The sequence below is a fragment of the Lissotriton vulgaris genome, chromosome 7, assembly GCF_964263255.1.
Source record: "Lissotriton vulgaris chromosome 7, aLisVul1.2, whole genome shotgun sequence".
Classification (NCBI taxonomy): domain Eukaryota; kingdom Metazoa; phylum Chordata; class Amphibia; order Caudata; family Salamandridae; genus Lissotriton; species Lissotriton vulgaris.
In genome coordinates this window covers 1754207385-1754224812 of record NC_141695.1, presented here as the reverse complement: position 1 = coordinate 1754224812, position 17428 = coordinate 1754207385, and the positions used below count along the sequence as shown (strand labels likewise).

General features: G+C 44.3%; 1 protein-coding gene across 4 annotated transcripts in view; it reads left to right on the top strand.

Moving 5' to 3' along the window:
- The window catches only part of LOC147706585 (cell adhesion molecule CEACAM19-like), a 190441-nt gene that overhangs the window by 60318 nt on the left and 112695 nt on the right, over nucleotides 1-17428 (top strand). For all 4 annotated transcript variants that reach the window (XR_015297669.1, XM_086933066.1, XM_086933065.1 and 1 more), the window contains exon 3: nucleotides 16362-16697. Coding sequence is in view for 3 of the 4 variants with exons in the window: in XM_086933066.1 (XP_086789192.1) it covers nucleotides 16362-16697 (336 nt within the window). In the remaining variant the exon portion in view is untranslated. The remainder of the gene's footprint in view (nucleotides 1-16361; nucleotides 16698-17428) is intronic.

The following is a 17428-nucleotide window of genomic DNA, read 5'->3' as shown; positions in this document are numbered from 1 at the left end:
CACAGTACTCTGGTCTAGAATGTAGACACTGGCTGATGACACAGGGCCAGCGGGCATAATAGAGCCATGGTTTTACACATTTTAAACATCATCTACACATTGAGTGTGGTAAGCTGCGGCTTGGCATTAACAACTCATAGGGAGGGTTACTTGCTGAAACATAACGCTTAGCTACTAAGGAGTAGAGTTACCAAGGGGTGAGTGCATCACTGCACTTTTTTTCACTGTGCCTGCTGGTCTTTTAAATGGCAAGGCCATTGATGCAAGGTTTTGCGTCACTCTGCGCCCAACTAGTGCCACACAAAACATAAGTAAACTGAGGAGTCACAGAATCACAGTTTCTCGTGTGTTTAAATTGTGTGGAAATTGGAAATCTTTATTGTTTCAGTTAATAAAAGCCATACAATATCGAAATAACTTATATTCTCTTTTTCTTAAAATTTTGCAAAAGATTTCAAGAGAATATATAAAAATGATTTCATACATAAATACACAGTGTTAATGACTTTTTGGCTAAAACAAAACAATCTTTTTAAAACCTATCTAATCTATAAAAACCAATATACCTAACCCAATATATGTTTGCCAAAAAGTAGGGCTTCCATTGCTACTTGTTTTAGTACCAATACTATAGTCAATGATGCAGTCCCTACTAACAGTTCATATTAATACTTGCCAAACACTACCCCAGCAATGGCATGGTGTTTTTTTTTATCCTTTTCGTTATTATCTGTTCATATTGTATCGAAAATTTCATAATCTTACAATTTAGACAGGAATCCGTTGCATCCAAACCCTTGATTATTGCGGTTCTACAAGACCTAATGCCTCTCTCAATAAATATCATTTTTAAAAGCCACACCCGGGTCTGCCTTAAGCCAGGGCATATCCAAATAAGATGAATAATGTCTTGCTTCTTGGTAGTGTACATGATGTAGGCCCATTGTATCTCCATTTGGGCTGATCCGCTAAACTTGGTAATAATCCAAACCTGGTGGCCATGAGTTTCCTTTTTAGATAGTATGAGTATGTTCTACTCAAATATTCTGCTGGATGTAATTTTGTATAGGACTGTATTACCATCCAAGTGTGTGACCTCTTTGCAAATTTATTTTTATCCTCTATTAATGCATGTATTTTCACCATTTTGTTTACAACTTTACGAAAAATGGGAAAGGAGGGGGACTGTGCCCAAAGTTCTTTAAACTTTGTTTCTTCCATGGCCGAAAAATGGAGTGCTGATCTTCTTCCTGGGGCTCGCCACAAGGCATCGTGTAAAACGGTAGCTCGACTCAACCAGATTTTATACCAACTCTTGACATATGCATAGTTTCTTCCAATTCCTTGATGATTAAGGCCAAATTCCAACCTCACCTGTGCTGGTGATGCATTCTGCGGTAACTTAAAGACCCTTTTATGTGCTCTTACTTGAATCTTATCCAACAGTTCAGCATCTTTTCCGTGTAGAACGTCGCTTGCGTACTCCACTGACGCATCAATTTGGCATCCATTACATCTAGTAAAGGCTTTAAAGATGGACCCTTTAACTTTTTTGAGAGGGCGCAAAATGCGTATATTAGACCATTCCCTTTTGCTTCCAAATATTGTTTATGTTTTTTTAAATTTAAACGATCATCAATGTACAGACCTAGATATTTGTAGTTATTAACTTCCCCTAATGTTATTTCTCTCAGCCTGACAGGGAATTTGCGTCCTGCCCGTTTTGTAATAGTCATTGTCTTTGTTTTCTTTATATTGATTTCCAAGGCGTTTACCTTCGCAAATGACGCTAGTTCTTTTAGTGATCTTTGTAAGCCAACTCATGTCTGGCTGAGTAGGACTATATCATCAGCGTAACAAAGATGTGTTATCAGCAATGGACCTAGATGAGGGGGATGAGCATTTATCTAATTTAGTTTTATAGAAAGATCCGCCATAAAAAGATTAAATAAGTGGGGGGCTAATACGCAGCCTTGCTTTAGCCCTACAGCGTTGACGTAATAAAGTTTATAATTAGCTACTTCCTGCGGTATTAACAACCAGTTCTCTTGTAATACAACAATATCATATTTACTCCAATATGTTGGTGCAACATCCCCCTGAATTTCACTTTTAGCCCCCGCTATATTCCAAGACAGAAGCTTTATACAATTGTGACGGAGACTATTATCTTGAGTGACAATTCATTCTCCTGTCGGTACATTTAGTGTCGCTGCTAGCCATCGCCATTGCATTGGACCCTGACCCTGTGTTTGTTTAATGGTACCATTACTGAAGACATCCTTTTTACCTCTAGCATTTTGTAATACTGAAAACACCTGACTTTTTTCTCTCTCCAGTGAACGACACTTCATGAGCTTCATCAACGGTGATGGGTAACAAGGTCTTAGGGGTTTGTCCAATAAGATACCCCATGCTTCGAACTGATGTCTGGCATTCATAATGGCTTCCACTATTTCCTCATTGCTCCACGTCGATAGTGTTCTTTCCATCTGTTTCTTTTCATTATACGTTCTTTCAATCTGGTTCTTTTCTTCTTGCGGAATAAATTTAATGGACAATAAGTCACATTGAGACATGTTTTTAGCGCCGGAATTTCCGCCAGTAATCGCATTATATTTCCTCTATTGAGAATATCTTGCTGTCCTTGTGAGATGTATTTAGGTGTTAGGATAATCTGCTTGCTCCAACTATCCTCTTGGTTTAACTCTGTATAGATGACATATGGTTTGTTCTATGTTGTGTTGCTGTTAATACCATTCTAGAACTTGCCCCTGCTTCATTTGTATTTCATATATTACATTTTATTTGCAGTTGTTCTTTTGATTCGTCCTCCATTTGTATATACCTTTGTGAATCTTCATCAGAGACCTTTAAATATTGAGGATCTTTGTTTGTTACCGACTGTGTTGATCTTATAATTGGGAGATAGGCGAGCCATTATTTAGTTCTGTCCTATCCTTATTAGTTGATCGCGGTTGGCCATTAGAGATGTTTAATTCTGGACTTAACTCTTGTCGGAGTTCCTGACCCATTCCTATACTGTCTTGTGAAGCTACTGGTAATACTCTTTGATCTTTTTCCGCTTGTATTACCCTTTTATATTTTTTTACAGTTGCTGTCACATTTTTGTGTGGGATGTCTGTATACTTTATTTGCTTTGTATCTTCTTCTTTTTAATTATTGTAGCTTTTTTAGTTAATATTTCCTGATTTGTTTTGCTTGTGATCCAGCGCTGCAACTAAAATACTTTATAAATGATGTCACTATCTACCACCAAACTTACCAATCAATACCAGGCCCATAGAAACAACAGAGCAGCTGAATCATGAGGCGAATGGATCTTATATGTTGAAATTGAACTCTTTTCAATAAACAAGACCAGCTTGTCATTTTAAAAGTTTATTAAAACATATTTAAGAAAACTTAGGTTTGGATCTTTATTAAGCAAGCATTAGGAAAAGTCATAGGAAAGTTTTATTCAGCATTTATAAAGAGAGCTTAATTCAAGAAAATATTATTCATTAGCAGAAATAAGTGAAAAAGAGCATTTCCAAAACCTAACTAACTCTCTGTCTCTACCCTCATCGCCTGGAAACAAAGTCCTTAAAAGTTACCTTTCCTAACGTGTATTCATCGGACAGCAGAACGTCCCTCTGGAATCAAGAAGCGTAAGCCAAAAAATCTGTAGCTAAAGCCTATTCTTATACCCTAAATTAAGCTGAGCTAACTATTTTTCACACATTCCATTAGCTGAATTCTAGCTCCCCATTGGCTAAACCACCTCACGCCACAGTAAACTGTGACATCTTCCACCACGAGATCAGGCTTTTACACAGAGCCATTGTTCATGCACAGAATCCTGGCGACAGTTCCTTAGTCTGCTACATTTTGTAGCAAAGATGTTCAAGCAATACAAAATCTGTCACGTCTCTTCCTTTCAACCTTGAGCCTGTCCGTTCTGAGCTTTCCGTGGCACAAACAAATCCACTCCACAGAGTTGTCTTTAGCAGTTCATTTTCAAGCCATTTCACAATAAAAGTTCATCATCCACTTCAAAATATGGTTTTCTCATGTGGCTTTCAACAACAGCAGGCCTCTTTTCAGAAAGCATCAATTTTCTGCGCCACTGGCCACTTTTAGCTCACGTCACTTTCCAGAAAACTATTATTTAAACAAACACAAAAGAATAATTAATTCAGGTAATGAAGTCATTCTGTTTCCAACCTACATAGCTAATGTTAACCCATTAATATAAGTCACCTAGCAGAAGCACACAGAAAAGCAGCACATTTAATATCTACCATTCTTCATGTAATCCAGCTTTATGTTTCTGAAAGAGTAAAAGATAATTAAATAATACACAGACAGACAATCACAACATAGGACAAACATGTAAGCACATATATAAAGCACATGCCATGAATGTTCAGCCGCATATTAATAGTGACAAAGACAATAGGACAGACATAACAAACAAAACAATATTAGTTATGTGTTACAAAACAGACTTGCAAATGCAACAAAGCACATTAGTCCTGTATAATGATGTGGAATCTTACTCTAGATTGGTTTAATTATAACAAATAATGCAAACACTCATTAATATATTATTTCAAGTTATGAGAGTATGACATCACGAGCTAGAATAAAATATTTTCTAAAGCTCGCTCCATCACTTGAAATCGATGATTCCTCTAAATTTATACTATGACTTGTTGAACTGCACAGGGGTGTGGCTCATTGATTAAATCATTCCCATCTTCCCTTTCAAGCCTCTTGGACAATTGTCATTGATTTTTGTTGTTTTAAGTGTTTTATATTATTGTTTTTGACTTCTAGATCCCCTCAGGGTTGCTTATGTACTTTATTTGATTCCCATGGTTGTGATTGCTCATCGATTGAAGTTTGCTGGATATCTTTAGCGGCTTCATCTTTATGGCTCACATTTTTTGGTTACTCCAAGTCATTGGTTTGTCTGGCTAATAAGATGTTTTGTAAAATTGCTGGTACGGTGCTCAATTTGTCGATTATGGGTCCACATGCACACTCGCTGAACGTTTCTGCCTTTGAACTTTTCCCAGCAGTTATTAGATTTGTAAGATTTTCCAATTTGGAATTTATTCCAGTGATGTAGGTGGCTATTATATTTATTAAATCGATCTGAATGTTTAATTTGTCCGACTGCATGTTAAACGTAATTATTACTGTTTCTAGCATTTTTAGCAGCGAGGAAGGCGCAGCTGTGTAGTCCTCTCTCTTTGTATCTCCACTCTTTTTACGGGGCCGTCCTCCCGAAGTTCTTGTATTGGTATTTCATTTTCCTTTTTTTTCCAGTTGTTTCTGACCCTGTATTACTTGTTCGCTTTACACTATAACACAGCTCTGTTGCTGCCTTAATTTCATTTTCCTCTTGTTTTCTCTCTATCCCTTGTGCAAGATGCTCCACCGTACTAGAAATTTATATTATCGGCTGACTATGTTCATGTGTTATAGTGCTCTTTGAATTTTCCATCTGCTTGTTTGATAGGTTTATGGTTTTTACATTCAATGCTTGAAGGAGATCCCTATTTTCTGAAGGAGATAATGAGTAAAGCCGTGATTTGTTCTGCTCTTCCTGTGGGCCATGTGTAATATTTGAGACAATATTTGAGACGTCGCAATGATATTCCTCCTGTTTTTGCATGGCGCTAGAAGATCTTTCTCTTACTCTACATTTGGGGGTTGAATGTGAGTGATCCGGGACATGTATTTGTGTTTGAATTGTTATCTGCTTATTGGTTAACGGATTTTTTTACATATCCTGTGAATTTTTCATAATAGGATCCTGAAATTTAGATGCTGCTGTCTTTTGTGGGGTCAATGGATTTGGTAACCCCATTGTTTCACCTAAATCTTTTACTAGGCAAACTTTTACCAAAAATCCAATATGTTGGTGAAATTAGTGTACTTGTGGATGCTTGGCTACTTTTTCCTGGTGAATCCATTACCTCCTTGGTTTTCTTAAAGACTTTTTCCCCCGTTTTTTCCATCACTTGTTTACGGGTTCTACCTGACCTCATATTAATGGATAACTGGTTTCACTTTTTTTTTTTGCGTTCACTTAATTCTGTTATTTGTCCTTACTGCCAGTTGTTCTTGCACCCTTAGTTGGCTAAAATCCTTCCTTAAAGTATAACCACCTGATGAATCACCTGTAATCCAGATCACTGCAACAGTTGATTCCCCCACTGTGAGGGAGCAAGGGAGCAAAAAGAAAGGCAAAAAGTCAATAAAACTGCAGTGCTCAGTATGTTGGGACTTTTTTAGAGGTCTTTAGATCTTCATTCTTCATCTACTAGAATGAAGATCTAAAGACCTCTAAAAAAGTCCCACCAGGTAAAAGAAAGGAGATGAAATACATAACCCGACATAACATAAATAGGCATGCAGATGTATATATTCAAAGGAACGTGAGGGAACACAGAATAGAATAGACCATCTCGTAGATAGGTGTACTCTACGAGTTTTACCATTTATACTGAAAATATGACTAAACTTGTGTATTTCTGCAATCTTCATTCTCTTTTTCCCACTTCCTATACCTACAATCTTTCTGTAGTAGAATGACTAATGTTGAGAAACTGATGATCTATATTAGAACTGAGGTATGAGATTTAATGCATGACAACAATTATAGAACTGCAAGTTATGTATCAAATATGATGTGACAAAAATACTGTTGCCTATAAGATCCTACCAAGTTTCATCAAATACAGCAAATGTATCATTGTTATTAAATATAGCAAATGTATTACTCATACAGGAGTATCTGATCAAGGAGAGACAGGTTTTCCCTGGTTATGTCAAAGAGTCATTAGAATAAAAATGTGTCTACACTTTTTTATCTTTAGGTACCTCCATGTAACAATAAACCTTGTGACACTAAGCTATGTATAAAGAGACGGTATATGTTTTAAAGAAAAGTTTAAATGAATAATATTAACTAAACTGAAAGTCTCGATTTTGCTATCAGTAAACATAATGTGAATATGAACTATAACACTTTTTTAAATGATGATAAGAACTAAAAATATCCTGTTCTTTCTAGAAAAATTGGCTGCAAATATAATTGTCCTGATGAAGACACCACGACGTGTCGAAACGCCTTGACTGACAGACTACAGCCACAGCAATAGTAGATAGGACAAAAATTATTGTCCTTCAGTGTTTTTAATTCATATGTTTTATCTATAAAGAATATCTTTTTTATGTATCAATTCATTGTATATACAAAATTTAATTGTAAAAATTAATCCTTTTTAATTAAAACAGATCGTTTTTGATATCAATTTCATTGTTTGTGTTATAGTTTATGCTCATTCTTTTTGGAACAGAAATTTGTCTGGACATAGCTAGTGTTTTGTCTATAATATAGCCTGGGTTGATACCTTCACATTGACCTTTTCCCTGACCCAGGATCTTTATCCTTATCAGGGGGCCCTTGATACTTCACAAAAATGTATAAGAGGTGTCACCTCGGGGGTTTGCCACCTGGTAGGCCGCTTGAGCCTCACCCACTAACAACGAGGCCAGGAAGAACGGCCATTTCGCGCCTGGCCAGCCACAGGCTCTGGCAGCCCTCTCAAAATTAAGCAACAAAGCGTCCGGATACTCACCGGGTTGATATTTTTGCAATGATACCCCTCCTATACTGTGGGGTATTCCGCTTACGGCCACTGGTCCAGTCGCTAGTGGGGGATCGAGAGCTCGAACCACCACGGCCGCCTTTATGAGCTCCCTGTCAGCCTCTGCTGCACGTAGTTGTTGCTCGACCAGCCTTTCCAATCTTTCCTGTCCTTGTACAAGCGCCTGAACCACTTCTTCCATCTTGGTTGTACAGACGGAGTCTATGCCTGCATTCTCCACCACTGTAACCGCGGGGCTAAGAATGGGCAGGAGACGTGTCTTGGTTGTACTTGGTTTTATTTTCTCCAGCAATGTATCTGTACAAGTCTTTTTCGCCGCTACTCTTCGTGGTGATCGACTGCGTTCCTGCCGGGTTTTCCGGAGCACTCCCTCCTACCTTCTTCGGACGGGGCTCCTCCTTCTGCAGGGCTCCGGAGGCTCCGTTATGTCTCACACTCACCCGACACCAAAGGAAACAGAAGAGAGGCGCGTATCAGTACACTAGCTGGTTCTGTATCAGTAATCAGGGTAGGGGAAGTGAGGGAATCACCCAGTGCAAGTACAAGCAAGTCGTGAGAGGGGGGGGGGGGTTGTAGTGCAGGAATCCCAGGCCGATAAGGGAGGCTACTTTTAACTAGGTCAGGCATCTGCCTTTCTTTCTCCACCAACCCAGGAAGCGATTATGCACCTCTGATAGCCGTACCCCTCCTGGTGTACGGCTGGGCGGCTTGTGGTGTTGTCCTCCGGGCTTCTCCACTTCTTCAGGTTTACTCTCTTCTCCTCCTCCCGACGGCTCCTCTGTCCCAGCTGGTTCTCGGGATGAAGGTACTGTACTCGGTTCCCTGTTTTCCGGTCTCTCCGTCTCTGCTACGCTCTCCTCGCTGATCCACCTCACTCTGCTGCTCCACTCCTCCACGCTGCTTCCCGCCTCTCCGCTCTGCTGCACACTGTCCGCTCCTCCGGTGTAGTAACACACCTGGGGGCTATCGACACCGCCTCTTATCAGAGTCTGTGGCTCCTCCTCCTCCATCGGGCCTTCAGTCCAGTTAAAGGGCCCACACTCTTCCTCCTCATCGCAGCTGTATTTCTCCATTCCGGTCCATCCTGGGGGTTGCGGAGGCTGTGGAGATAAGAGGGGGGGTTACAAATGGTCAGTTCGCGCCCTGCATCGGGGGCCCTGGTTACAAGACTCCACACGTCAGTTAGGCTGCAACTCTATTTATTACTAATCTGTCCCTAAAGAGCGCCGAGCCGATATGCTTCGGTGCCGGCTTTCGTGCCTCTAATCCTAGATGCGCGCGCAGCCGCCAATATGGCCGCCAACACGTCACGTCACGGCGTGACGTGCAACAACTAGAGCGCGACACCACATATCTTCCTTTTTTCCCAACAATGAAACTGTAACTCACAGTCCACTGTCCATGTCAAAGTCTCGAAACCTTGCCGGTCTCACCACGGCTCTCCAACCTCCGGGCCAGCCTCACCGGGGTGGATGGAGTCTCTTTCTCCTGATTCTCTACGTCCGCCCCTCCACCTCTAAGCGCTGCCGCGCTCTCATCTCGTCTCCTCATGTCTCTTTCCCTCGCAGCTTCCTGGCTGCCGTCGTCATCTCTCTCTTCCTGTTGTTCCCCTCTTTTCTCGTCCAGCTCCACATCCGCTAGCTCCTGCTCCGCTTTTCCTTCCTCTATGTCTTCTGAATCTGCTCCACCTTGGCTCCATCGTGGAACTCTATTGCATCTTGCCATGCGATCCTGGGACCACACGTTTCCGTCACTTAACAGAGCCGCTCTGCCATACACCTCCTTGACCTGCATAGGCTTACTATACTTGCTGTCTCCCTTTCTTTGTAGCGTGGCCAACTTTACTCGCACCCACTCGCCTCTTTCCAGTTCTGTCTCTTTCACATTCCTGCGGTTGTTGTAGTGTCTCGAGTAGATGGCCTGTGCCTTTTCCAAATTGGCTCGCACAACTGCTGGGGACCACTTGCTCGTTATGGTTTTTTCCTTCCATACGCGGTTGTCCCGAGTGAATGGTTCACGACCCCTCAGGATCTGGAAGGGGGTGATTCTGTACGCCCACACCATGTGCCTTATCTCCTTTTCCCAGTCTTTGTGGCTGGAGATAGCTGCTTGCACCGACCCCATCACTACTCTGTTAAATCGTTCTACCATTCCATTTCCAGCCGGATGGTATACAGACGTATGTTTGGCTATGATCCCATGCCTCTGCATAAAGTTGCTCCATTTGTCTGACCTGAATTGGGGGCCATTATCGCTCAGGATGGACTTGGGGATGCCCTCTCTCACAAAGGTGTCAGACAGGAATTTTATGATGGTCTCTGTATCCATCGCCTCATCCACTTTCACTTCTGGCCACTTCGAATACCTATCAATGAGGACGCACACGTACTTCTGAACTCCTTGTTCATCCAGAATCGGGCCTAGGATATCCACCGACAGCTCTTCCCACGGATTCTGCGGGGGGTCAAATTTTCCTATTGCTGGGCGTAGCAGCTTGAGTGTTTTGTCTGCTCCTTGGCACTGTGAGCAGTCCCTGACGTGTCTCTCGCCCCGTACATCCATTGTTGGCCACCAGTAGTTTTGCTTGGTCCTCAATTTCATTTTTCCTATTCCCAAATGGCCTTCAAGGAGCATGCTTAGTAATTTGGGGATGATGTTTGCCGGGGGGATAACCTTATCTCCCCTGTACACGAATACTCCTTGGTCATCCATCGACAACTCTTTTCTGATCTTGTAGTATGGCTTAAGGTCCTCGCTGGTCCGTCTCTTGTCCGGCCATCCCTTCGTGATGTATAATTTCACTTCCTGTATGGTCTGGTCTTCATCGTAAGCTTCTTTCCACTCCTGATTTCCGATTTCTCTTTCTTGATCCTCCGTGAGTGCCACCAATTCTTCCATCCCTGCTTGGTCTTCCTCGCTTTGTTCCATGGCCGCCGCCCTGCTTAAGTAGTCTGCCACTCTGTTCCTGCTGCCGGGGATGTATTCTACATCGTATCTGAATTCTAGTAGTTTCAGGGTCATCTTCGAGATCCTAGGCGTGGCGCTGGCATGTCCGCTGGATGTTATTACTTTCAGTAAGGGCTTATGATCCGTTTTCAACTGGAACCGTGTGCCCCACAGAAATTGCCTGAACCTCGTCATCGCCCACACGACTGCCAGCATCTCTTTTTCGATGACGCTGTATTTCTTTTCCGTTTCGCTCAGCGTGCGGGATGCAAAGCTGAGTGTCTTCGTCCTTGCTTGACCTCGGTCTTGCATCAATACAGCACCCAGCCCCTTGTCGCTGGCATCGGTGATAAGCACTGTCTTTCCCTGGGGGTCGTAACCCTGGAGTGGTATTGCTCCTACCACCTCTCTTTTGATGACTTCGAATTCACTTTGTGCCTCCTCCGTCCAACGGAACTCAGTACTCTCTCTCGTCAGCTGACTCATGTGGTGTGTCTTGGTGGCGAAGTGCTGCACAAACTTACTATAGTATTCCGCCATGCCCAGAAATGACCTGACCTCCTCTTTGTTGGTTGGCGGTGGCGCTTCACAGATCGCCTTCACGTTCTCTGCTTTAGGGGTAACTCCTCGCACCCCGATTTCGTGCCCTAAGTAGGTCACCGACTCCATGCCTATCCGGCACTTGGCCCATTCTGCCGTGAGGCCCTTACCGTCTAGGATCTTCAGTACTTTGCCGAGTTTCACATTATGGTCCAGTTTGTCTCGCCCCATTACCAGGATATCATCCTGAAAATATTGGATGCCATCCATGTCTTGAAAAGTTGGTGCATCAGTTTCTGGAACACCGCAGCCGCCGAGGCCAACCCGAACGGCATGCGGTGGAACTGATAGCACCCGAACGGGGTGATGAACGATGTTAATTTCCGGCTCTCAGGGTGTAGTGCAATTTGATGGTAAGCTGAGGTCAAGTCTATAGTGGAGTACCACTTGATTCCTCTAGTCTTGGCCAGCATCTCCTCAATTCTGGGCAACGGGAACTTCTCCACCACAATGTTCTTATTCAATTCCCGCAGGTCGACACACAACCTGACTTTCCCGCTGGGTTTCATAACTACCACCAACGGCGCGAGCCACTCCGCACACGTGATTGGTTCGATGATCCCCTTTTTTTCTAAGTCCTGCAGCTCTTCCTGTACTGCTTCTCTCACTGCTAGGGGTACATTTCTCACCTTATGGGCGACTGGTACGGCTTCCTCCTTTAGGATTATCTTATGTGAGAATTTCTCCATTCTTCCCACCGTGCCTCCGAATACTTTGGGGTACTCTTTCTTCCATTTGTCCAGATCTGGCCAGGCTTCAAGTTCGGTGAGCAGTATCTGTTCTTTGCCCCCTGGGTCCAGCTTGATGCCCAGGTCGCCTTGGTCCAGCCATCCTAACACCGAGGGCCCTCTCTCCGATATGTATAGCTTGCAGAAAGCGGAGCGGCCTCTGAACTCAAATTTTAATGGTCTGAATCCTGCCATGGGTATACGGTCCCCATTGTATGTGACTGGCTGGATGTCCAGCTTCTCCAGTTCTGGGCCTATATGTGGCACAAAGATTTCGTTCCACACCGCTCTCTGGACGATGGTGTAGGGCGAGCCTGTGTCTGCCACCACACTTATCGGTACTCCCCCTATCGTCATTTCCAGCACCGGTTTTGTCGTTCTTCTGCCTTCCACACTCAACACATGGTCGTATATGCAAAGTACAGTGACGACGTCCTCCTCTGTGCCTTCTTCCAGTTCTCCACAATCTTGGCTGATGCATTTTACCATGCTTTTGGAAGATTTCCTCCGGCATACCTTCTCATAGTGGCCCACGATGCCACAGTACATACATTTGGCGCGGAACGCTGGGCACTTCCTGTCGTGCGCCTCATGGGACCAGCTTCCACACCTGTAGCACGATTTCTTGTTGCCCCCATCTGCTTTCCTGGTGGGCCCGGGTTGCCTTGCCATTTGTTGGGTTCCTTTGATGACGGCCCCTTGTACTTGTAGTCTCTGCGGGCCCCTCCTCGTCGACTTTATTCACCATGGTGCTGGGGGCCGACTCCTTCTTCGTCGCTTCCGCGCACCTGCGCGCACCTGCGCGCCAACTCTGCCCTCTTGACTATTACCATCACCTCCTTCAGCGTGGTTTCCCCGCTGGCCCACAGCTTGTCCTGTACTGCCGTGCTCGTGGTGTGCATCACTATCTGATCTTTGATGAATTCATCTTCCCACGTATCATACTTGCATGTGGCCGCCAGTTTCTTCAAGGCCGCTACGTATTCCTCTATCGTCTCTCCTGGACGTTGCTTCCTTTGCTGGAAATTGAACCTGTAGACTGATACACACACTGCCGGCCTGTAGTGTTCGTTACGGTCATCAATGGCATGGGCATATACATTGTCGTCCGTGCTTCCTCTTTGCTTGGGCACCAGGCTCTTGTAAATTCTGAGTCCTTCTGGGCCTAGGTTGAGTAGTAGGATGCGCTTTTTCCTCTTGGGGTTGAACTTTTCCTCATTTTCGTCTTTTAAGACTTCTATGAAGTTGTCAATGTACTCCCTCCAATCTTCCCACTTCATGAGTGGTTCTCCTGGTCTGGGCAGGAATTGCACTGGCGCCATTGCGTATCCCGCTTGCGCGCTCATCTTTTCACTTTTAACCGTGGGTGGTGTGCCCCCTTGGCTTCTGGGACTGCCTGGAGTGTTGTCTGGCTCTTGTTTTCCCGCTTGTAACTGGGGACTTTCTGCGTCAGCCCCCTCGCCCTTACTTGAGGTATCCAGCGCGGTTTCCCTTTTTCTGTGGTGCACCCTGCAATTTGGCGCGCTCACCCTTATTCCGCCTGGGTCTGTTCGTTCCACCCTCTGCGTGGTTGTCGGGTTGGGTGTGGGCTCTGCCGCGCTCTTTAGGGTAGGGTACCTCGTGTGGTAGCTTGTCTGCCTATCCTCGACTGTGTGCTTCCCTTGACTGCCTGGCTCTGCTGTCCTGCTTCCTGTGGCTGCCTGGCACCGCTGTCCTGCTCCCTGCTCTGGATCTTCGGTTCACCGGTATAATGGTGTATCCTCCGGTGTATTTCCTGTTTTATTTTTTTTCTATTAGTGCGCAGGGGTTCGGGATCCCGTCCTCTTCGCCATTGTAAAGTAGTGGGTTTCCCCAATAAAGACTCCACACATCAGTTAGGCTGCAACTCTATTTATTACTAATCTGTCCCTAAAGAGCGCCGAGCCGATATGCTTCGGTGCCGGCTTTCGCGCCTCTAATCCTAGATGCGCGCGCAGCCGCCAATATGGCAGCCAGCACGTCACGTCACGGCGTGACGTGCAACAACTAGAGCGCAACACCACAAGCACTTTAAGGTTCTGTAGTGAACTGCTCCACACAAATTAGATTGTCAAAGGTAGAAGTTTATTCAACAAAGGTTCAACACGCCTACCTCACAGGGGGCACAGGAGTAATTGACACCCATAAAAATGTAGAACCGTGACATCATCACATTCCATGATGTGTCACTTCTCTGCCTTTACACATCACCGCAGGTATTACCAGCCTTGCTCAAACTCTCAAATTTCCATTTCAAAATTCGAGTAATGCATCTAGTACTGTGATTTATGGTACTGCCAACTTTGTTATTACGCATTAAACATGCAAGGAAAACCAGAACTGAACGAACTTCTCACTTCTGATATCGGAGGAGCTACTCACACCTGATATCGGAGGAGCTACTCACTCCTGATATTGGAGGAGCTACTCACTCCAGATATCGGAGGAGCTACTCACTCCAGATATCGGAGGAGCTACTCACTCCAGATATCGGAGGAGCTACTCACTCCAGATATCGGAGGAACTACTCACTCCAGATATCGGAGGAGCAACTCACTCCTGATATCGGAGAAGCTACTCACTCCAGATATCGGAGGAGCTACTCACACCTGATATAAGAGGCGCTAGTCATTCCTCACATCGGACAGTTTGAGAGTCCGATCATCCATCTGCTAGTGATGGAGAGACTATCTCTCACAGTGACCAGCCCCTTTGCCCCCTAGTGACAGCTCTGTGAGAAGAGATCACAATAAGGAAAGGTCGCTGGAGGCAGATATTTTCTTTAATAGGCTGTAAACTCAGGGAAAGGAGGGGCACTTGATGGAGCTCAGATTTCACCTATATTATGTGTGCATTATTATATGACAAAAAGCTGCAGACAGCATTTCTAAAACGGCACTCAGATTTTGGCGCAAGCAAAATGAAAATATGGCATAAGGCCTGGTCAAATGTATTGTTTTTTTAAGTGGCAGACTTAGTGCATGAAAAGGGAAAACATGAATCAGATGCTTTTATAGGGGTAACACGTTTGGTGCCTACATGTGAAAATATGGAATAAGGCCTGGTCAGAATGCTTTCAGTTTAAACGTGCTTTCATGTAAAACAAAGTGGTACAAAAGGGGGTGGTGATGGATGGAGAATCTGAACCAATCAAACACTCACCCCCAGTCAATAGATCTGGGTTTAATCCATCACCATTCTTTAACCCACTCTGCCACCCCAGTTCAGACATGGCCATATGCAAATCAGTCTGACCCTGTGCCTCATGGGAACAGTCCAGCCCGAACTGCCAAGCCATGTCTTCCCTGGAGCAGAATCAAGCTTCCCAGGACCGGTTTCTGGCATTATAGCCGTCTTCAGCCGGGCTTGCTTGACTCCAGTGGCAAAGTGAGCAAGGGACTCACGTCTGAGCATACGCTGTCAACTTATGGCGAACAAAGTGGTACAAAAGGGGGTGGTGATGGATGGAGAATCTGAACCAATCAAACACTCACACCCAGTCAACAGATCTGGGTTTAATCCATCACCGTTCTTTAGCCCATCACCACCCCCTTTTGATCACTTTGTTCGCCATAAATTGGCAGGGTATGCTCAGACGTGAGTCCCTTGCTCACTTTGCCACTGGATTCAAGCAAGCCGGGCTGATGACGGCTGTAATGCCAGAAACCGGTCCTCGGAAGCTTGTTTCCGGTCCAGGGAAGGCATGGCTTGGCAGTTCGGGCTGGACTGTTCCCATGAGGCACAGGGTCAGACTGATTTGCATACAGCCATGTCTGAACTGGGGTGGCAGAGTGGGGTAAAGAACGGTGATGGATTAAACCCAGATCTGTTGACTGGGTGTGAGTGTTTGATTGGTTCAGATGCTCCGTCCATCACCACCCCCTTTTGTACCACTTCATGTAAAACATGCTTAATTAATTAAAACAGCCATGTTTAAATGTGATTAATCAATATGTAATCTCGCTATAGAATGCAAATTAATTTAGAAAATATATTTGTACTTTCAAAATAGCATATAATTGTACTAAATTAACATGTATTATTTCCAAGAGTAGAAATGTGCTGAAATGTGTTTTTACAGTGCAGAAAACCATGTGATTTCAGTTTGCTTTAGTGGACTCAGAAGTTCATGTGGTTGAGTCTGCTGACTAAGAGGTACTTAATCCTTTACTACTAAATACTCAAGGCTATCTCTATCCTTCAGAGCATTCTAGTGTCTCCGACCCCCATGGCGTCTCCCTCCCACTATTTGTGTGTTGCTCTGCAGGAATCCTCTCTCCGTGGGGTCCTTTCCCATTGGTGGAGGCAAGACTAATGTCTGTGGTGGTTTAGTATTTTCACAAATATTTTTAATCCCAGAGTCAACTCTTCTTCCTTTCAGTCTGTCTTGGTGTCTGGACTCAGGGGGCGGCTGCAGAAGTGATTCATGCCGGAGTGGGACAGACGGCCACCCTCACCGCCCCGGACACTGTGGATATACAGTCGTCTGCCTGGTACAGAGGGACAGGAGCGGCTGATCCACAGCAGATCTGCTATTACGTCGTTTCAAAATCACTTCATCTCCCTGGCCCCCAATACACGGGTCGGGAGACCTGTGGCCCAGACGGATCTTTGGAGATCAGAGACCTGCAGACAATCGACAGCGGAAATTACACCGTGAGTGTGACACTGAGTGGTGCTCTCCCAGTAACAGCCACCAGAGAGCTGAGGGTCTACGGTAAGTGCCTGACCTCTGCCCCGGAAGTCAATGTTTCCTCTTACTTTGGTGGGAGGGTTATGTGTGGTCTTTTATCCTGGTTCACCTAAGGAGGTTTTGTAACACGTGTGGTTAGGATGAACTGTTCCATTTGATCATTCACTTGCTGCATGACCCTCTCACATGACGTCATTCTGTACACGGCTGGCATCCATTTTGCTGGAGTGGGGATCAGGTTTAACTCACAGTGCCATAAAATGCACAGCAAAGCACGCAGAGATATATGCAACACCTTATAATATTTATTTATAAGTCCATAAAGTCGTAAGATCTCAATGCTGATGAAAAAGACCTCATGAAGAAGACCTCATACCTGTCTAATCCCAAACAAGAACCCTAAACGCACTGCGCCATTACTGTGCAACTGAGAACATGCAAACCATGTGTACTGCAATCATCTATGTGTTACACCAAAGAGGACATGTTAACTTGAGCTGGGGCAGGACCCACTACCAAGTACCATTGTGAAACACATCACTCGGTTCAGAATCAGTAATGTTTTCTTTTCTTTTCCTCTTTTAAAACTGGATCGAATTGACTTTTGGAGCAGAACATTTCTTTTAGTCCCTTGTGGACTTAAATCCTAGAAACATGTTCTAGACAGTTTGGTTAAAAAAATAATGTCTTGGGGAATTACACACGCTCTAAAGACAGCGTCTTTACTCTGGATTTACCAACATGTTGTACCTCCA